This window comes from Rhinoderma darwinii, chromosome 1 (genome assembly GCF_050947455.1).
Source record: "Rhinoderma darwinii isolate aRhiDar2 chromosome 1, aRhiDar2.hap1, whole genome shotgun sequence".
NCBI classification, from domain to species: Eukaryota; Metazoa; Chordata; class Amphibia; order Anura; family Rhinodermatidae; genus Rhinoderma; species Rhinoderma darwinii.
In genome coordinates, this window is record NC_134687.1 from 387,529,963 (window position 1) to 387,552,602 (window position 22,640).

Sequence of the window (22,640 nt, forward strand, 5' to 3'; positions counted from 1 at the left end):
CGTAAGAAACACGCGTAAATCTGTCCATGTGCATTGCTTTATGCATCAGTGTGCTTTGTGTTTTTCACGCACTAAGGCCTCATGCACACGACCGTAAAAACTCCCGTTATTACTGGTCGTAATTACGACCCGTAATAACGGGCTCATAGACTTCTATTGGCCACGGGTACCTTCCCGTTTTCTTACGGGAAGGTGCCCGTGCCGTTGAAAAAGATAGAACATGTCCTATTTCAGGCCGTAATAAAGGCACGGACAGCCCATAGAAGTCTATGGAGCTCCCGTAATGACGGGTGGCTACGTGTGTGCACCCGTCATTACTGCAGCGTTGCTAGGCGACGTCAGTAAATAGTCACTGTCCAGGGTGCTGAAAGAGTTAACTGATCGGCAGTAACTCTTTCAGCACCCTGGACAGTGATTTCCGATCAGAATATAGATCAACCTGTAAAAAAAATAAATAAAGACGTTCATACTTACCGACAACTTCCTGCTTCCTCCAGTCCTGTCTCCCGGCCGTTGCCTTGGTGACGTGTCCCTCTCGACATCCGGCCCGACATCCCTGGATGACGTTTCAGGCCATGTGACCGCTGCAGCCAATCACAGGTCAAGCACAGGCTGCAGCGGTCACATGGACTGCCGAGTCATCCAGGGATGTCGGGCTGGATGTGAAGAGAGGGACGCGTCACCAAGGCAACGGCCGGGTAAGTATGAATTTCTTTAACTTATATTACAGAAAGGGCTGTCCCTTCTCTCTATCCAGCACTGATAGAGAGAAGGGCTGCCGATTAGTGCAGTGCTATTTCGCAGCCCAAAACGTGGCCGTAAATATGGGTGGAATACGGGTGACACCGGACCCATATTTACGGGCACGGGTCCGTAAATACTGGTGCAAAACGGCTCGAATACGTGTGACACCGGACCCGTATTTACGAGTGGGAAAAAAATACGGTCGTGTGCATGAGGCCTAACAAGCACTTTTTTTTTTTTTTTCAATGTATTTGATGAGTAAAACACAGACAGCACACAGATGTGCATCCGTCTTCTATTTGTGGTTTTCACGCACCCATTGACTTCAAAGGGCAGCTAAGTGCGTGAAAACACACTAATATAGGACATGCAGGGAGTTTCACGCAACAGACACTCACTGCGTGAAAACTCACACATGCGTTGTTTCAATGCACCGCACACGGACGAGATTCACGTTCGTGTGAATGAGCACGAAAGGAATGTTTTATCACTCAAAACAGAAAAGTGATATGCCCTATGTATTGTTACACTTTAGCACCATGTATCACACCTACCTCTGTTTTTTTCACGGATTGTTCTGAAAAGCAGAATAAAACCATTATTAAACTGTACCAAAGAAGATTCATCTAAGTTATTTATTAGTATCAAACATCTTTATTAATTAGACCCTTCTTTTACTGTCAGCAAGTATTGACGTATAACAACTGACGGAGGAAAATTAGGCAGACATTAAAAGAAATCCTATTAAAAATAAATTTAAAAAAAAAATAATCTACACACAGAGCGGGCATCAGCACCCAGCGAACCTGGGCAAGTGACGGGGCCCACTACCCTCTGAGGGGGCCCACTTAGCCACTGGGTGCTGACGCTGCAGTCATGGTTCCTCCAGGAGTGGAATCCCCGGCCAGAGCGTTGCCGACGCACTTGCCAGGGATTCTGCTTCTAGAAGGAGCTCCTATCTAGAAGCCAGTAGCGTAACTACCGCTGTAGTAGCCATAGCAACTGCTACAGAGCCCAAGGCACGAAGGGGCCAGTGCCGCCCGCTTTCACGGCCCACCCCTCACCATGACTGGTGGCATTGCTAGCAACCGCTATGGTTGCTATAGCGGTAGCGACGCCACATTCAATAGTATCTGCTTTCTTAGGACGCAGATACTGTTGAACACTATGGCAGAGCAGGGATGTAAGCTCCCTACTCTACCGGCCACTTTCGTGCCGTCACTGGATCACACCGACCTACGCAAGGATCCTGTCGGCATTGATTCGCTCCGTTGTTCGCGGGAATAGGGCCTAGGAGAGTATGAATTTTTTTGTTTAATTTGTTTGGGTGTCGCGATATGGTGCCATGTACAGGAGGGGGTTGCTGGCTGTACGGCGCCACGGAAAGGAGGGGGGTTGCTGGCTGCACGGCGCCACGGACAGGAGGGGGGTTGCTGGCTGCACGGCGCCACGGACAGGAGAGGGGTTGCTGGCTGCACGGCGCCACGGACAGGAGAGGGGTTGCTGGCTCGCACGGCGCCACGGACAGGAGAGGGGTTGCTGGCTGCACGGCGCCACGGACAGGAGGGGGGTTGCTGGCTGCACGGCGCCACGGACAGGAGGGGGGTTGCTGGCTGCACGGCGCCACGGACAGGAGGGGGGTTGCTGGCTGCACGGCGCCACGGACAGGAGGGGGGCTGTGTGTACGTTGCCACGAACAGGAGGGGGGTTGTGCGTACGGCGCCACGAACAGGAGGGGGGGCTGGGTGTACGGCGCCACCTACAGGGGTGGCTGTACAGCGCCATCTACAAGGGTGGGCTGTACGGCGCCATCTACAAGGGGGAAGTGGGGGCGCTATCTACAGGGGGGCATACAGTTCGGTCCAGAATTAATTGGACAGTGACAAGTATTGGCATTTTAGCTACCAGCTGTTTACCAAAACATATTGAATATACAGTTATGTAATCAATATGGGCTTAAAGTGGTAGACTTTGTGGGGTAGAATGGGGGAAAAAACTGCGATTCCTTTGCTATTTGGGTTTTGTTTTTACGGCCTTCACTGTGCAATGAGAACGACATGTTACCTGTATTCTGCGGGTCAATACGATTACGGCAATATTCAATTTATAGATTTTTCAACCCCTTAACGCAACTGTACGTCATGGTTTGCCCTGCATTAAGGCACCATGGTGCTTTTCTGTCACCATGTCAAAAGACATGGTGACAGAACAGTGACATCGGCTGTCACAGACAGCCGATAGTTACGGTGACTCATTGGGTGAACAATCGCGGGGTGGCGCCGCCAGCGATCGCTGGTATTGGTCAGTTAGTAGTGACTGACCAATCACAGTATTGCAGCATGGTTACCGGGCTAAAAAAAGCCGGGTAGCCACGCTAGCCGATCGGATGTTGGCAACCAGAGGCCTAACAACGGCCCCGTCGCGAAATTCGGAGCGTTTTTTACGCCCGTTTTTGGAGCTTTTTTCAATACAGTCTATGGAAAACGGCTCCAAAAACATCCCAAGAAGTGTCCTGCACTTCTTTTTCGCGTAAAAAAACGCTCCGTCGGAACAGAACGCCGTTTTCCCATTTAAATCAATAGGCAGATGCTCGGAGCAGTGGAAAGGGGTTCCAAGGAATGATGAATCACGCTTCTCTATCTGATTGACGAGTCTTGGTTTGGCGAATGCCAGGACGCAGTTACCTGCCCTACTGAAATGTGAGAACTGTAAAGTTTGGTGCAGGAGGGATAATGGTATGGGGTAGTTTTTCAGATGTTGGCCTTGGCCCCTTCGTTCCATTGAAGGGAAATCTTAATGCTCCAGAATACCAAGACATTTTTGACAATTGTAGCTTCCAACTTTGTGGGAACAGTTTGGGGGAAGGCCCTTTTCTGTTCCAGCATGACTGTGCCCCAGTCATGCGGGTACACGTGAAAGAAGGAAAAGTTTTGGAATTGTGGAAATCACAAGATCGATCGACATGTTAATGATATGCAAATGCTAAAAAACATTGGAAGTAGCATCGGTCGTACAAAAAAAACGTGCATTGTAATAGGATGCCACTTTTGCCACAAATCACTTTGTGCAATTTTAAGATCTGGCCTGGTTAGCTGTAAATGCTATTGTGTAGTGGAAGCGTCTAGGAGTAACAGCGACTCGCCACAAAGCGATAGACCACACAAACACACAGAGCGAGCCCGTCGAGTGCTGAAGCATGCGGCGCACAAAAGTGGTCTATCCTTTGTTGTATTACGCACTAGAGTGTCAAACTACCTCTGGAAGTGACATCAGCACAAGAGCAGTCTCTCCGTTATCACGCCACATATGGACTCTTGAGCAGTGAAAACGTGTTCTCTTGAGTGATGGATTACTTTTGGTTATTTGGCTGTCTGATAGATGAATCTGGGTTTGGCAGATGCCAGGAGTACGCTATCTACCGGACTACGTAGTGCCTACTGTAAAATTTGGTGAAGGAGGGATAACAGACTGGGGTTGTTTGTCAGGGTTTGGGCTAATCCTTTTATTTCCTGTGAAGGGCAATGTTAAAGCTACAACATACAAAGACATTTTACACCATTGTATGCTTCCAACTTTATGGCATGGTGACATTAATCCCCGTAGTTTTAGAATGGCTTGTCCTATACGCTAGGTGTAGTCAGAGAGGGGGGGGGGGGGGGGTGTGTGTTTGTGCTTTGCACATCTCGCTCATTCAAATAAGGTTGACTACAGAGAGATTTTACTACTAAATCTAGACCTTTTGTATGTACAAGTAATATGTGGATACACACAGTTGCATCATAACATACATATGGTGATTACAAGAAAATACTTTATATTGATATTAAGCAGGTTACTATAAGTTATAGACAGACAACCAAACTGAAGGATGAGAAAATTCCATTGACCACCATGAAAACCAGATCCACATCTTCATTTACTATAGAAGCCTATGTGTTTGATCTTTTCTCTTCTACTATAATAGCATTTCAAAACCTAAATTCAATCCCATAACGCTACAAGTAAAAATTCTGTAGTAAGTGAAGACATGACGTAAACTGCTCACCTTCTGACTGGAAGTCTTTCAGAGACACGGTGAGCGGCTTTTCCTTCCCTTGGTGGTTCTTTCGTTTATCCTTTTTATTTGTTCTTTTTGACTGAGGCGATACATTTTCTCCACTGTCATTTTCCTTAAAAACAGAACGGCATATATGTCTTTCCTGAAGTGTAAATAAGGCCCGATTCACATTGCATTTTACCCCTACGTTCAGGGTCAATGCTCACGATGCGTATTATATGCGGTTTTGCCACACGTATTTGCGTGCGGCAAAACCGCAGTGCAATACAGTACCAGCATAGACAATGAGATTCCAGGAAATCTCATGTACACGCTGCAGTATTTTCCTGCACGTAAATTAACCTGCGGTGCGGATTTTAAAATCCGCAGCATGTCAATTTATCTTGCGTTTCCTCTGCCTAGTGCAGAGAAAAATCGCACCAAAACACGCAGCATGAAAACGCCATGATTTACACATCAAAAAAACAAATTTGAGTTTTTTTTCCTGTGAATTTCTTGCGGTTTCCTGCATATTTTCCACAGCAAAATACGCATCGCGTGCATGTATCCTAAGCTCTCGACGTACAAGTTAAACGTGTCTTTAGGGCACCATTAGCCCGATGGAAGTAAAAAGTGTCCTTTTGGTCTCTGTCGAACTGGTATACGTCAGCATAATTTTTATTTTGAGTATCGAATAACGTAGACCGCACTATTTCATCCCGAGGGATCAAGCAAAAAAGTTTTAATATAGGAGCCTATGTGTGACAGTTGCCACTGTATGGTATCCGTCAGAGATTTACGTTAAAAATAGACCTCGGGGAGCTTGCCCAGTGCCAGAGTTCTTGGGAAGAGTATCAGGTGGCGATTCCGACCCTGGGGAAGCCCCCGACATCACTGTCCATACACGCAGTGTGATGTCAGGGGCTTTCAACTACTGAGTCCCCGGCCAGAGAATCGGAAGTGCTCTAGCCGGGAACTGAAAAAGGCCCCGATGTCACTGTCCATATACTAGTCCTTCTCAATGAATTAGAATATCAGAAAGTTAATTTATGTCAGTAATTAAATTCAAAAAGTGAAACTCATATTATATAGATTCATTAGACGGAGTGATCTATTTCCAGCATTTTTTTCTTTTAATGCTGATGATTATGGCGAACAGTTAATGAAAACCCAAAATTTCGTCTCTCAGAAAATTAGAATATTGGGTAAAAGTTGAAGATTGTAGACTCATGGTGTCACACTCTAATCAGCTGAACAACACAAAACACCTGCAAAGGTTTCCTAAGCCTTTAAATGGTCCAACAGTCTGGTTCAGTAGGCTACACAATCATGGGGATGACTGCTGACTTAACAGTTGTCCAGAAGACAGTCATTGACACCCTCCACAGGGTAAGCCACAGAAGGACATTGCTAAAGAAGCTGGCCGTTCACAGAGTGCTGTATCCAAGCATATTAATGGAAGGTTGAGAGGAGGGAAAAAGTGTGGTAGAAAAAGGTGCACAAGCAACAGGGATAACCACAGCCTTGAAAGGATTGTCAAGAAAAGGCCATTCAAGACTCTGGGGGAGATTCACAAGGAGTGGACTGCGGCTGGAGTCAGTGCTTCAAGGGCCACCACACACGGACGTATCCAGGACTTGGGCTACAACCGTCACATTCCTTGAGCCAACGTCAGAAGCGTCTTACCTGGGCTAAGGAGAAAAAGGACTGGTCTGTTGCTCAGTGGTCCAAAGTCCTGTTTTCAGATGAATGTAAATTTAGCATTTCATTTTGAAATCAAGGTCCCAGAGTCTGGAGGAAGAGTGGAGGGGCATCAATTTGCTGGCGGTCCAGTGTGAAGTTTCCACAGTCAATGATGGTTTTGGGAGCCACGTCATCTGCTGGTGTTGGCCCACTGTGTTATATCAAGTCCAGAGTCAGAGCAGCCGTCTACCAGGACAATTTCGAGCACTTCATGCTTCCCTCTGCTGGACAAGCTTTATGGAGATGCTGATTTCATTTTCCAGCAGGACTTGGCACCTGCCCACACTGCCAAAAGTACCAATATCTGGTTTAATAACCACAGTATCACTGTACTTGATTGGCCAGCAAAATCTCATGACCTAAACCCTTGTCAAGAGGAAGATGAGACACCAGACCCAACAATGCAGACGAGCTGAAGGCCGCAATCAAAGCAACCTGGGCTTCCATAACACCCCAGCAGTGCCACAGGCTGATCACCTCCATGCCACATTGATGCAGTAATTCATGTAAAAGGAGCCCCGACCAAGTATTGAGTGCATATACTGTACATGCTTTTCAGCAGGCCTACATTTCTGTATTAAAAATCATTTTTGAAATTGGGCTTATATAATATTCTAAAATTTCTGAGACACTAAATTTGGGGTTTTCATTAACTGTTAGCCATAATCATCAACATTAAAAGAAAAAAATGCTGGAAATAGATCACTCTGTGTGTAATGAATCTATATAATACAGGAGATTCACTTTTTGAATTGAATTACTGAAATAAATTACCTTTTTTATGACATTCTAATTAATTGAGAAGGACTAGTATATAGCGATGTCAAGGGCTTCCCCATGACGGAGTCCCCGACCAGAGCGCTTGCGGCATTCCGGCATTGTAGCGCTTGACAAGTAGCGTTGTTACCAGGAAGTTTGAGGAATGTATCCCACTGTATGCCCATACAGTGATTGACAGAAGGTAGCACCGTATGAGGACTGCTCCAAGCGTATACCTCCGTCGTAAGAAAAGGCCTAACCTGTAGTAATAATCCCCTTGTAACGCTACAGTCAAAGCTACACCATTGTATGCTGACAAAGCCCATGCTGTAGTAGAATTCATGATTTGATGAACTGACTTTACAGATATACATAGATAATCCTGACCAGAATAGCCCTAGCTAGGACCCACTTGTCTAATATCACAATATAGAACTAAATTATACCGCAAATCTAGATTTGACTTTCTGGCACACGGACGGCCAAAGATGTGCCCAATTTATTAAGAGTCATGCGCTTCTTAATAAATTAGCCACATCTTACTCTAGTGATTTTTAGATTGAGACTGGCATATGAAATGCCCCCTTCTGGTTAATTGTACACAGACTTAGGCGTTCACACGGACGTGTGCATTTTGCGCGCGCAAAAACCGCTGCGTTTTGCGCACGCAAAAGGTCCGTGTGTCATCAGCATATGATGCGTGGCTACGTGATTTTCGCGCAGCCGCCATCATTATGACACTCTGGTTTTATGTTTGCAAACAGAAAAGCACGTGGTGCTTTTCTGTTGTCATTCATTTATTTTACTGCTGTTGCGCGAATCACGCGCGGCACCCGGAAGTGCTTCCGTGTGCCGAGTGCGATTTGCACGCACCCATTGACTTCAATGGGTGCGTGCTGCGCGAAACACGGGCAAATATAGGACGTCGTGCGTTTCACGCATCGCACATACGCTGCGTGAAATTCACTGACAGTCTGAACGGCCCCATTCATTAACATAGGTCCGTGCGACGCGCGTGAAAATCACACGCGTAGCACGGACGTATAACACATTTGTGTGAATAAGCCCTTAAGATGAGGAACTGAAGTTGGGTTTACACACCTTCAAAACGAGTGCCTATTCACAACACAGCTTGTCAATCGGCGCGTGTTTGCTCCCTTCAAACATTTGCTCATTCGTTGGCTGACCTTTTTTCCCTGTGTACACAGGGCAGTGATCGGGTAGGAGCGTTGGTATAAACGCTCGTTCACCCGATCATTGGCCCATTTAAAAGGGTCTTAAATAAATTGTAAAACTGATTATTATGGATGTCCATGGATAAGATTTTCTATTGAATCGTATACACCTGTTGGAACTGTGGCTTTATTAAAGGTCATACAGCTGTTGTAGGTGGGGGGAGTTCCAACAGTCCAAACTGGAAATGGATTCTCAAACGTTATGGGGTCGTATGCCACAAAAAGTGCTTTTAATTCCCAATTGATCACTATAGATAATACAGAAGTGAAAAAAGAAGGCTTCTGCTCTGCGATCTTCGAATGTCACTGACATCGTACCCTCCTTTGGCTTGGTTTTAACCTGTTAACAAGAAGTCATAGCACTCTGTTGTACTCGTTTGTAGGTTTTCTGAATCAAGGCCTATTTGGGCTTGTAATATCGAATATTAAACCGGCTGTACTTAAATACGGATATTGAATAATGTAGCGTGTTTATTACTGTTTTAAATTACCCCACATACGTTGGAGATAAGAAATAATGTACCTTTTTCTGTTCTTCAAATTCTAGCTTGCTAAGAATTAAGGCTTTTTCAAGATCTGCTTCAAATAGATCAGATGTAATCTAAAGCAAAAAATAAAAAAAATCAATGAGGGAGGAGACATGCTGTGTTATGGACAGACTCTCCTGCTGTATTCATTTCCTCTCTTATTAAGCGTATTTCACGTCTGTAGCATACTGAACTAACTCCCTCCACCTCCTATACCTTGTAGAATGCAGGAATAGCTGGACTTTCTTTTGGTGTCATTTTGGGGTACATATAGGTTAGTGATTAATTTATATTTAAGGCTAATGCAGAAAATATTTCCCCACTTTTTCCTATTTATTTTTTTTAAAGCAAAACACCTTAAATAATACTAGAGTTATAGTACAGGTTGTTAAGGCTGTGGCGATAAGAAATAGGTGTATAAAACTTGTTGTTTTGTAACAGCTGTGTAAAAACTTTTAGTATTTGCAAAATTATGAGCATTTTTCTAAATATGGGCTCTAATAGCCAAATAGGAGGTGACTCTTTCTTTTCACTCTGGGCGGTGCAATGTTTTCAGTATGACGCTGTCTAATCAGCATACAGCGTCTCCTCTTCCCAGCCCAGCAACACAGTGTGATCATATAGTATACAGCTTACATTGCCAACTGTTTTCAGCTGGCAATATCTCCGGTTGTTTCACAGCTAAAACTGCGATCATGGTGTCATATGAAAGATTATAATGGAATCTTATCTTTCAGATGCCACCAGAACCGCTGTTCTAGGTGGTCTACAGCCCAAGATATGGAGATTTTAATTGATCCCCCTTCCCTCCAGCCTCAGTCTCTCACACTGTGTGAAGCAGCTTCATGCTGATAGGACAGCGTCAGAGGCTGTGACGTCGCTCCACCTCAGGAGAGTCGCTGCTGTTGACACCCACTTGTCTAGTATAGCCTCAATTGCATATTTAGAAAAAAGCTCATAACTTAAAATAAACTTTTTGGGACACAATTTTCACTGGCATTATCAGTGTGACAGCGCCTATCAGATTAGCTAGGAGATTGGGCATTACTAAACTAGTGACAGATCCTCTTTAAATATTTAAGTACCTGCTCGTCTTTTTGCCGCCACTGCTGCCAATCTCCTCGAGCATCTTTAGGTATGCCGTGTCCTGCGGAGTCCTGCTGAGACCCACCACTGGTGTGCGAGGATTTTTGTGGGATTTTCTTAAAGGCAAGATTTCTCAGCTGCCAAAGAATAAAACTCAAAGTATCAGACTCTTCCCAACAGAAGTATATTTACAATATACAGCAGGGTACCTATAACATTCTACTATAAGTGATATCAGTTATGTTCTGCTTATTAAAGATATGCCTTGCTTACAAATATTTTTGTTTCATTTTTATAAAAAAGTTGAAAAAAAAAATTATGGGTAAAAACATAAAAAGAACCCATCAATGAAATTCTCACTGAGGATTGTGTAACAAATCAAATGATGCAATTTTAAAGACCGCAATACCCCTATACACAGACCAGTATTAATGCTGATGACTAAATGATATTTCTTTTGACTATTATTAATCATTTGTACTGCACCATCACCTTCCATAATGCTGTACACTATTAATAGAATTACAAGTTAAGCAAAAGAACATAAAACCAGTGAAGTAACAGCATAATAGTACAAATATGAAGACAAAGCCATCATAAATTTACACTTATGATTTCTGGAGACAAGTGACATTTACATGTGGGACATAAAGTCTTTAATTTGTTTATAGGTTTCATTGCCAAAGGAATATATTTAGTCTAGCGAGAAGAGATATATGTAGAAAGGGTGAACTCTGCAGCAAAAATCTGCAACATAAAAGGCATGCTACAGATTTGGAAATTCGCAGCATACGAAGAATTCCGCGCTGATTTTTTCCAAAACATGTGAATAAGGTTTTGAAAACCCCATTTACATGTATGGTGTTGTAATATGTCGCTGGTCTGCACTGAAAATCCATGACAAATGACCTAAGATATCAGCTTTTCAGGACCCTAGGTAAATATGATTGATCAGTTTTGTTTTTTTCTTTTGGTTTCCTCATTGAACTGAATAGGGCAAATCTGTGACCTATTCGTGCATATTCTGCAGCATAAATTGACATGCTGCGGATTTAAAAACGTGTGCTGCATGTCAATTTCCCAATGGAAATTTTCTAAAGTGTGTGGATGAGGTTTGTTAAAATCTCATGCACTTTGCTGCTACTGTATCCTGCTGGAGATTTTCCACCCGAAAAATCAAGACTAAAAATCTGCAACAAATCCGATACACGAGAACACAGCCTAAGACTGGCTTCATACATGGCGTATTTTTCCGCCGCAATGCAAAGGGTGAAATCCACAGCAAGTCCGCTGTGTTTCCACATCCAAATCACGGTCCCCATGTAACACACCATGTGTGAATCTAGCCTAAAGCGCCTTTATAAATGCCTCACTAGGGCATGTTAGGTTGAATGACGGGAGTCTCCTGAATGATGCTAGGCTCTGAAGGCAATGAAAACAATGGACACTGTGTAGTGCATTGAGCACTCAGTGGTTTCCCTGGTAATAACAGCTAATCGTACAGCAACTCCTTGAAGGTAACAAATTAAGTGAAGCAATCTAGATTTCCCAAATAATGATGAGAAAAAAAAAAAAAAGAAGCTTTCCTAGAGAAAGAACACTATAAAACAGGTGGTGGTGAGTGGGGATTTTGTTTTCTGTGCAGTGACACACCATGTAACAGGAGTGATGGACATCCAGTCCATTACCTCATTAGCCTCACTCTGTTGCTGTTCTTTCTTTTTTCTCCTTTTCTCCTTCTTTTTCTCATTGGTATTATTTTTTCCACCCGCAGCAGATCCGCGCAGTTTCCCTGCACCACGGTTGCCCTTTGTCTTCTCCGAATCAGAGTCACTGCTGCTGTCTACTTTCAGTAGAGCAAAGCGGGAAGCAGTGGTGGGGACTAAGCTTACCACGGCTGAAGCCATTACTATAGAGAATTCTTTTAAAAGCTAAAAAAAAAAAAAAAAAAAAAAAAGGAAGTGAATGTAATCATGATCAAAACTGCAATCATATCTTACAGTAAACAGTGTAAAGATAAAATGTTTAGTATTTACAATTGGAGAGAGGTGAAAAAGCACAGGTACAAAACGAAAAAAAATTATTGTTTTTTTTGTGCTTCTTTTTCCAGACCAAACAAAATTAACTAAGGAAATATGATCTTGACCTCGTTCATACCTGCGTCGGCGTTTCCGTTGTTCTGCTCCAACAGAGAAGCAGAGCTAAAATACCGGAAGAACCGGTTCCGTTAATGGGTTCCGTCTGTTTTTTTTCACAGTGTCCATCGTTTTATCTAACTCAATAGCTCAGCATACTGCGCTATAGTTTCCGGTGATTTTGGCCGGATCTTTGACGGAGGCCTGTAACGGAGCCTCCAATATAGATATTACTGAGGTCAAACAAACTATTGTTTATGAAGAAAACGCTGCAGTGTGTATTATTTTTTATTTTATTTTTAACCCGTTAGTGACCGGCCCATCGTGTTTCTACGTCGGTCACTAACGGGCCTTATTCCGATGCCATAGACTTTTTACGTCGCGGCATCGGAATAAGTTTACAGAGCAGGGAACTGTCAGATCTCCCTGCTCTCAGCTGCCAGAGGTAGCTAAGGGCTGGGAGCGTCCCTGCTCTGCCGTGTGAGATCGATCTCACACGTTTAACCCCTCAGATGCGGTGCTCAATAGCGTGCACCTCATCTGAGTGGTTTTGGAGAGAGGGAGGGAGCTCCCTCTCTCTCCCACCGACACCCGGCGATACGATCGCCGAGTGTCTGTGTCTGTAATGGCAGCTGGGGGTCTAATAAAGGCCCCCAGGCTGCCTGGAGTGAATGCCTGCTAGATCATGCCGCAGGCATGACCTAGCAGATGCCTGTCCGTGTTAAACGGGCAGGCAGTAATACACTGCAATACAAAAGTATTGTAGTGTATTATAATAGCGTTCGCAGAATCGCATATTATAGTCCCCTAGTGGGACTAGTAAAAAAAAAGTTTAATAAAGTGAATTTAAAAAAAAATGTGAAAAAAATGAAAAACCCAGCTTTTCCCCTTACAAAATGCTTTACTATTAAAAAAACAAAATAAAGTTAAAAAGTTACACATATTTGGTATCGCCGCGTCCGGAACGACCCCGACTATAAATCTGTTACATTATTTAACCCGCACGGTGAACGCCGTAAAAAAAATAATAAAAAACTATGGAAAAATTGCTGTTTTCTGTGAATACTGACTTTAAAAAAATTTAATAAAAAGTGATCAAAAAGTCGCATCTACTCCAAAATGGTACCAATAAAAACTACAAGTCGTCCCGCAAAAAAAAAGCCCTCATACGACCGCATCGGCGAAAAAATAAAAGCTTTACGGCTCTTCAAATATGGAGACACAAAAACAAATTTAGAAAAAAAAGCGTTTTTACTGTGTAAAAGTAGTAAAACATACAAAAACTATACAAATTTGGTATCGTTGCAATCGTAATGACCCGCTGAATAAAGTTATTGTGTTATTTATACCACACGGTAAACGGCGTAGATTTAGGACGCAAAAAAGAGTGGCGAAATGTCAGATTTTTTTCTATTCCCCCCCAAAAAAAAGTTAATAAAAGTTAATCAATAAATAATATGTACCTCAAAATGGTGCTATTAAAAAGTGCAACTTGTCCCGCAAAAAACAAGGCCTTATACAGCTATGTCGACGCAAAAATAAGAAGGTTATAGCTCTTGGAATGAGACGATTGAAAAACGTAAAAAATAGCTTGGTCATTAAGGTCCAAAATAGGCCGGTCATTAAGGGGTTAAACCCACCGCAGAAAAAAAGAAAAACAGTCTCCGCCTCCCATTGAAATCAATGGGAGGTGGTTTCGGACGTTTTTGCCGCCGATTTCGATGCGGTTTCCGCGTCAAAAAACTGTGTGAACTGAGCCTCAAATATTATCTTTCTTAAATTCAAAATAGAGCGTCCACCTCCTTCAAGAACATCACTGTAACAAAAGCACTACATTTCTGCCAGAACTGGTCTCTCTCGGTGACCCTGTATTCATGATCTCCCTTATCAGTACCGCCTTCCTTAGGCCCCATGCAGACGACTGTAATTACAGACCCATTTATTTCTATGGCTGTCTGACACCTTCCGGTAGATTTATGGGAAGGGGTCCAGGCCGTAGAAAGGGTCTGTAAAAAAAAAAAAAAAGGTCCTGTCCTATTTTTATTTTTCGTATCGTGCTCCCATACTTTATAATGGCAGCACGGCCAGCAAATGCGGACGACTGTCGGCAGACGACCGTAGCCATACTCATGGACCAGGAATACGGCTACAGCCGTTTGCAGATGGCCTGAAACAGTCAATGAAGTGCAGCCTTCAGAGACACGCAGGACCCGCGGATATTGACCCCGTCAGTGCTGCTGACCTGGCGGATACAGCTTTCAGTGCTAGATACAGCTGCTCTGCTTAGTTAAAAAAAAAAACAATTTCAAAAGGTGTACATAGGTGTAGGGATGTTAAAATACCAGAATTTGGACTTCGATACCGATACTTTATGTAGTATTGCGATTTCTATACCAATTCGATACTTTGCCAACAGTAATAAAATAAAAAAAAGTTCTTCCATTTTCTGATGTGAGGCGCGAGGTGTGATGATGAATTTAACCTCCACGTGCCTCACATTAATAGTAATTAACCCCATCATGTTTCTTAGTCATAATGGGTTAATATGTAAGGTACATGATGGGGTTAATTACTATTAGGGTATGTGCACACGATAACTGCAATTACGTCTGAAATTACGGAGCCGATTTCAGGAGAAAACAGCTCCTGAATTTCAGACGTAATTGCACGTACTCGCGTTTTGCGAGGCGTCCATTATAGACGTAATTTGGAGCTGTTCTTCATTGAAGTCAATGAAAAACGGCTCCAATTACGTCCCAAGAAGTGTCCTGCACTTCGTTTGACGAGGCTGTATTTTTACGTGCCGTCTTTTGACAGCGACGCGTAAAATGACAGGTCGTCGGCACAGTACATCGTAAAGAACATTGAAAGTAATGGGCAGATGTTTGCCGACGTATTGGAGCCGATTTTTCAGACGTAATTCGAGGCGTAAAACGCCTCCATTAAGCCTGAAAATAGGTCGCGTGAACCCAGCCTTAATGTGAGGCACATGGAGGTTAAATTCATCACACCTCGTGACTCAAAATAAGTGATAGAAAGCAGTTTTTATTTTATTTTTTTACAGCGTACACATAATAAATGATGCTAAAAATTGTTGTGCAGGTTATTACGGCCGCGCCAATACTGAATATGTATATATTTTATGTATTGAGACTTATTTTAATGTTTATTGTAAAAAATGTGTGTGTATTTTTTATTTTATTTAACATTACTTTATGTTTTTACTTTATTTTTTTAAACGTTAATGTACTGGCATATATTTATATTACAGTACATTAGCCTGTGTACTGATAGGTATGTCCTAACAACTGTCTGTACACTAAGTATGCCCCAACAACGGGAAATATTGTAGGACAGCCCTGGGGTCCTTCAATGGACCCTGGGCTGTCAGCCCATGGTATGTCCCTCAATCGCGTCACAGGAATTCCCTGTGACGCGATCCAAGGGGCATCCCCCCTTCTCATTTTCCCCTGAATGCTGCAGTCAGCTGTGATCGCAGCATTCATGGCAATAGCGGCGGAGATGAGGTGGTTTCCCCGATCTCTGCCGTTATAGAGCGGGGCTGCGGCTGTGCAATACAGCCATTGCCCCGCTCCTGACAACAAGTGCGCGCGGTCAGAATGTGGTGATGCAGCCGGCGCTGCACTAATGAGCGGCGGTTCAGACACCGAAGACAGAACATGGGGGTGTTTTGTAGTGCGGCCGCCATGTTCTGTCTTCAGTGCAGCGCTGGCCGCATCACATCATCCTGACTGTATTACAGAGCCGCAGCCCTGCTCTGATACATTCATGTGTTACTATACTGAGCTGTGAAGCCGCACAGCTAAGTATCGAAATACATGAAATAACGGTATCGTAGTTTCGATGCATCGTGCATCCCTACATAGGTGTTGAATAGGATTTGTTCGTCATCTACTACCATGGAGATGCATCGATCTGCACAGCAGCTATAGACTCAAAACGGTAGGAAATTTTCATTTTTCAGTTTAGAAACATCTGATCGCGAGAAAAAGGAGCTTGCAAAGGTGTCAATAGCGTTTAACCCATAAAAGGGGTTTTCCAGCTTCTGACAACTGATGACCTATCCACCGGATAGGTCATCAGTACATGATCTGTGCACCAGACGTACAAGCCGGAAGCAGTTAGCTCCGGCCACGGAATAGCGGCCGGGCTGAAGCTCTGCTCCTATTCAAGTGAATAGGAGCAGATCTGCAGTTCTGCAACAAGGCCGCTATGCTATGTACAGAGCAGACTGCTTCTGGGCTCTGTACAAAGCATTATGTGTCACAACATACGGTACCAAAACGATACTTTAGAATCATTTTTTTTATTTCTTCCTCTTTGCATTCCAGCGATCACAACTTTATTTTTTGCTCGATGTAGCTGAATGAGACTGTTTTTTTGAGGGACCCAGTTGTACTTTATGAAGGTGCCGTATTTTGGTACATTTATATGATCGTTCATATAAAAATTTTGGCAAAAATGCAGAAGAAAAAATATTTTATTTTCTTTTTTTCAATAGCATACACTGATCATTATAAAAGGACGCTATAAATTTGTTGTGCAGGTTATTACGGTCACAACGATACATAAACTAATAAACACATTTGTATTGGGACTTAAATAAAAATTATTGAAATATATATCGAAAAAAATGGTCATGTGATTTTTTTAAAATTTAACATTAGTTTTTTTTTCAAATTAATTTTACTTTAATGTACTGGCATATATCTATATGCCAGTACATTAGCGTGTGTACTAATAGTACACAGGCAGTTGTTAGGACATACCTCAGTACGCCCTAACAACAGGAAATATGGTCAGACAGCGCTGAGGGTTTTCAATGGACCTTGGGCTGTCTGTCCATATAAGGCATGTCCCTCGATCAATGGGGGGTCCCCCATTCTCCCCTTAAATGCCGCAGTCAGCTTTGATTGCGGCATTCAAGGATATACAAGTGGACATCAGATCCGTTAGAGCAGGGCTGGCAGCTGTGCATTACAACGATTTCCCCGCTCCCGATCGTGCAGGCACAGATCAGGATGTGATGTGGCTGGCGGCGCACTAATAAGCGGCAGGCACTGAAGACAGAACATGGGGGCGCTGTGCAGTGTGCGCACCATGTTCTCGGACTTCAGGGCCGATGCCGCACCAGCCACGTCATACTAATCACTACATTTATGTATTGTAATACTAAGCTGTACGGCCGCACAGCTTAGTATCGAAATTCAAGAATTCACGGTATTGAACCGTTCGAGGGCGTACAGCATCGAATTAGTAGATATTTTGATAAATCGTGCAATCCTAGTACGATTACAGCGATACAAATTTATATTGTTTTATGCTTTAGTACTTTTGCAACATAAAACATGTAGTCTACAAACATGTAGACTATAAAACTTTTTTTTTTACATATATTTTAACTTATTTTTTTTACACAAAATACTAAACTAAACCTAGGCTAACCCTAGACTAAACCTAGACTAAACCTAGAATAGAATCTAGAATAACCCTAGACTAACCCTAAGGATAACCCTAGCCTAGGTATACAATTGGAGTTTATATAAAGTATATATATTAGATTTTCAGTCATTTAGTGTCTTTGGTGTCATTGATTCAAAATTCTCTTTCCTCATACAAAGTAACAAGTGTGAGGAAAGACAGGGAGAAGAAACACTTTGTTCATGTGATCACTGTGAGAACCATTCACAGTGATCACAAAATGTAAACAGAGAACACTGTTATTGGTCTCCGATCATCACTCTGACAGCCTTGGCTTCAGAGGCAGATTATGCAATGCCCGCGAAAACCGCTCCGATGTGGCCCCCTCCCTCCCAAGCCAATCAGATGCGGCACTTGCTATTGAGTGCCGCATCTGAGTGGTTAAATATGATCGGAGACCACTGCTAGTGGTCTCCGATTGTTGACCTGAAGCCCGAGGCTGTTACCAGCTGCCCGGACTTTAGGAGATCCCCGCACGATTCCAGAAAAGTTCTTCTGAAGTGCCGACGTGAAAAGCCGACACTTCAGAAGAACTACCCTAAACGACCGACGTAAAAACACTATACGCCGGTCGTTAAGGGGTTAATGTACGGTGGAATTTTTTTTACCGTGTATCTGTACTTTCATAAAATCTTTTGATATGTCATCGTGACATGTCAGAAGTTTTGATCATTGGGGTCCGAGCACTTGACCTCCTCCGATAGTTAAAAACGAAGCGGCAGAAGGGCTCATGTGAGAACTGAGTCGCTTTGTTTCTGATCGGCCGAGAAACCGGTGTATGGGCTCAATAGAGAGCCCATACACCGCTTACTCGCCTTTCCTTGTAAAGCCAGTGCTTCTGCCGCTTCGTTTTAGCGATCGGACAGGGGGTCTCATTGCTGTGACCCCCATCTATCCAAAACTTCTAACGACTATGCTTTTGCCCTCTTTTACCAAACCCTGCTGATGGTAGATCCTATGAAATTAGACAATTTATAAATTGCCGGAGTTCTGTGGTTGTATAGGTCGTAAAATGCCCTTGCCCCAAAATTTATGTGAGTAAAACTATCCAACAATTGAGAATCTCAAAATATCTAAATTCTATTAAAAGGGAGAGACCCCGCTGTCAAGTCATATTGGGTCCATACATGATGGTGACACTAGAACACTTCAATTCTGGGGGATTGCGGTGTTAAAACCAGGTCCCAGAGGTGGTAATTTGGATCATAACCTACTACAGGAAGAGGCCCGTTGGATCCATCGGCTTGGAAGCCTTAGCCCCGTAGGTCTCAATGAGGGTTTCACCTTTATGGCCTTTCTTTGATGAGCTATTTTCTCAATTCTCAAAACACAACACTAATTACTAATAGTATAGATTTAGATTTACTAACTGGTAATAATTTGGCGATGGTATGAATATCAACTGGCTATTCTAGAACTGTGACTCACAGCCCATTTTCAGAGTCTAATCAAACAAAGAGCCCACGCAACCTGTAATTTGGTATAATTGAGGGAGAGAACGTATCGGCATATATGGGGCATTCTGATAGATATTTGTACAGCAAATCTAGCTAACTGCATAAAGGTGGCTGATGTGGCGTTTGCTAACATTTATGACATCCAATACCATCATTACCTACTTCTGCCCACTGGTACTTCTTATTATAGATTCCAATTTTTATTTTAAGGTAACTATTATAGTTCTTTATATATCGCATTATTACTTTAAATAGTCCATTGGTCATTTGGTAGAGCCATATTACATATGGCATTTAGTGCATTGATGTAATGATTAGCATATGTTTTCATCAGTGGTTCTTGCTGCCTACCAACACCCTCCTCTCCAGTTTTTATTCTGTTGCGGTAGCGTTCTTTGTGGAGACTAAGTCATGCACAGTGGACAGAAATCTGCACTTCTCCGTAATTACCACTACGTTGCATACGCGCAAGTATATTACACATTGGCTAATCTTAATGCTTAAAGGGAACCTGTCACCAGCATTTCACCTATTAAACCAGCAATACCTGGTGGTAGTGGGTGAAAAAAAGATTTCTATATAACCTATAATTGTCTTCTTAGTCGGCTCTATGGCTTTAGTCTTCAGTTTTTTAGTGTTCCCGCACTGTATGCAAATGAGCAGAAAAGAGTCAGATCTTCGTTTGAAAAGAGTCAAATCTTTATTCCTCAAGTCTTTCCGAGTTTACCCCGCCTCCTTACTTTTGATTGACAGCTCCTCGCCTTCCCCCACTACACAATATCCCGCTCTTGTGCATTGATGTCCTCTTCTGGTGTGTGCGCACAAAGGGACACCGGATTATTACGTTAAAGAGGCTCTGTCACCAGATTTTGCAACCCCTATCTGCTATTGCAGCAGATCGGCGCTGCAATGAAGATTACAGTAACGTTTTTATTTTAAAAAAACGAGCATTTTTGGCCAAGTTATGACCAATTTTATATTTATGCAAATGAGGCTTGCAAAAGTCCAAGTGGGCGTGTATTATGTGCGTACATCGGGGCGTTTTTACTACTTTTACTAGCTGGGCGTTCTGACGAGAAGTATCATCCACTTCTCTTCAGAACGCCCAGCTTCTGGCAGTGCAGATCTGTGACGTCACTCACAGGTCCTGCATCGTGTCGGCCACATCGGCACCAGAGGCTACAGTTGATTCTGCAGCAGCATCCACGTTTGCAGGTAAGTCGATGTAGCTACTTACCTGCAAACGCTGATGCTGCTGCAGAATCATCTGTAGCCTCTGGTGCCGATGTGTCCTCGCTCGTCTGACACGATGCAGGACCTGGGGCAGGAAGTGAGTGACGACACAGCGTGATCTCTCGAGAACATGCTGTGTGTCTGCACTGCCAGAAGCTGGGCGTTCTGAAGAGAAGTGGATGATACTTCTCGTCAGAACGCCCAGCTAGTAAAAGTAGTAAAAACGCCCAGATGTACGCACATAATACACGCCCAGTTGTACTTTTACTTTTCAATACGCCCACTTGGACTTTTGCAAGCCTCATTTGCATAAATACAAAAATGGTCATAACTTGGCCAAAAATGCTTGTTTTTTAAAAATAAAAACGTTACTGTAATCTACATTGCAGCGCCGATCTGCTGCAATAGCAGATAGGGGTTGCAAAATCTGGTGACAGTGCCTCTTTAAAAGGTGCAAAATGTTTGCAGACCGTTATTTACGGTCGTAGGGGGAGTTTAGGAGAGGGGATAACGGCAATGAACTTTTTATAGCAGCGGCCAGTGAGGGATAAGTAAAGTTCAATAGGTGAAATGCTGGTGATAGGTTACCTTTTAACAACGCTGCTCGGGTCTATCAACTTTATAGAAGAGCTTGGTTTGTTTTTTGATTCCTATTGATTAGAACTAATGACTAACCTTTTCTGAAGTCACTGTAAAGGTTATAAATACGGGTGTTATTACCGTTCGCCGCCATAAGCCCCAACACCCCTGAGGACGCCGTGCTAGTGGTGAAACATGTCGAGGGGGCTGTTCTAACTTCTATGCGATTACTGATAGTTGTGTCTTATCAGCAGTCTGCAGCCACTGGTGTTTTGCACACACTGTGCAACACTAGTTATGTACTAACAATTCACTTCCATTTTATAATTATTTGGACCATCAGATTGCATTGTCATTTTAAATTGATGTAGTTCATAATGAATAAAAGTTATATTTTAGTTGTATATAAAATTAACAGTAGGTATCTGGGGAAAGAAGGGCTATTTTTCTTCCCTTTGCCAATTTGGCAGGCAGGAATAATGAACACTGACACGTGTTACCTGGTTCCAATGGAACTAGAGCATCCCTGCTCGTCTCCATTGCTCTTCTATAGCGCTGGTGGCCGTTCTGCATATGGGAACCATAGAGACGAGCAGGGAGCTCTGTCTCCTACTGAAGAGCTAGAAGCATAATAATGACCTGCAGAATAAATGTACACAGTCTACCGTGTGGTGTTAATAAAACAATAACATTAATAAGAAGCAAAAAAAGGTGGAATTTCTGGGGTTTTTTCCCCATTACCCCTTCGAAAAAAAATTAATCAATAAAGGATTAAATGGGGCTAGGAAAAAAAAACTACAATTAGTCCGGCAAAAAACAAGCCATCACTAGGTCTTCGGATAAAAAATATAAAGTTACAGCTTTTTAAACGAGACTATGAAAAACTGAAAAAACCCTTGGTCATACAGGCCCAAAATAAGGCTGATCACTAAAGGGTTAAGACCACGGAGCTGCTAGGAAAAGGCAATAACTTGTATTCAAGACTGATCACAAAGGGATCAATCATTTACTTACCCAGAGAAGTGAACGGCACAGTAATTTATAGGTCTTGGTGGTGACTGAAGAACTCAGTGACACGTTTCCAATCTAGAGAGAAACACAAACCATGTGACATATAGAAAAGAGATTACTTTTTACCTATTTCCTTGAACTGAAGGGTTTTATCACACTATAGAGCCGCGTTCCCCAACAAGTGGCTCCCTAGAAGTTGGCAGCTCCACATACTATTGTGCAGAAGTGGTGCCAGGAAGGTCATAGCATTACTTGGTACCATGGTCAAAACCATATCGCGGGAAGTGAACACTAGGCAAAAGTCACATGGAGGGCATATACCGTACATACTTTTCAGTAGGCCAACATTTCTGTATTAAAAATCATTTTTAAAATAGGACTAAATTTTGGGTTTTCATTAACTGTTTGCCATAATCTTCAACTCTAAAAGAAACAAATGCTGGAAATAGATGACTGTGTGTATTGAATCTATATAATATAGGAGTTTCACTTTTTGATGATATTCTAATTCATTGAGGACTAATATATATATATATATATATATATATATAATATTCACAAACACACATTGTGGGCCACGAAAAACAGAAACT

The 22,640-nt window shown here is 42.8% G+C and overlaps 1 protein-coding gene across 5 annotated transcripts in view; it reads right to left on the reverse strand.

Moving 5' to 3' along the window:
- Positions 1 to 22,640, reverse strand: part of GKAP1 (G kinase anchoring protein 1) — a 39,752-nt gene that overhangs the window by 13,069 nt on the left and 4,043 nt on the right. For 4 of the 5 annotated variants that reach the window (XM_075828576.1, XM_075828551.1, XM_075828566.1 and 1 more), the window contains 6 exons: positions 22,051 to 22,122; positions 11,819 to 12,061; positions 10,130 to 10,267; positions 9,041 to 9,118; positions 4,790 to 4,913; positions 1,299 to 1,321 (listed from right to left, as the gene is read on the reverse strand). In XM_075828576.1, the coding sequence (XP_075684691.1) occupies positions 1,299 to 1,321; positions 4,790 to 4,913; positions 9,041 to 9,118; positions 10,130 to 10,267; positions 11,819 to 12,037 (582 nt within the window). In that variant the 5' untranslated portion in view covers positions 12,038 to 12,061; positions 22,051 to 22,122. The remainder of the gene's footprint in view (positions 1 to 1,298; positions 1,322 to 4,789; positions 4,914 to 9,040; positions 9,119 to 10,129; positions 10,268 to 11,818; positions 12,062 to 22,050; positions 22,123 to 22,640) is intronic. The other variant, XM_075828582.1, reaches the window with a different exon arrangement.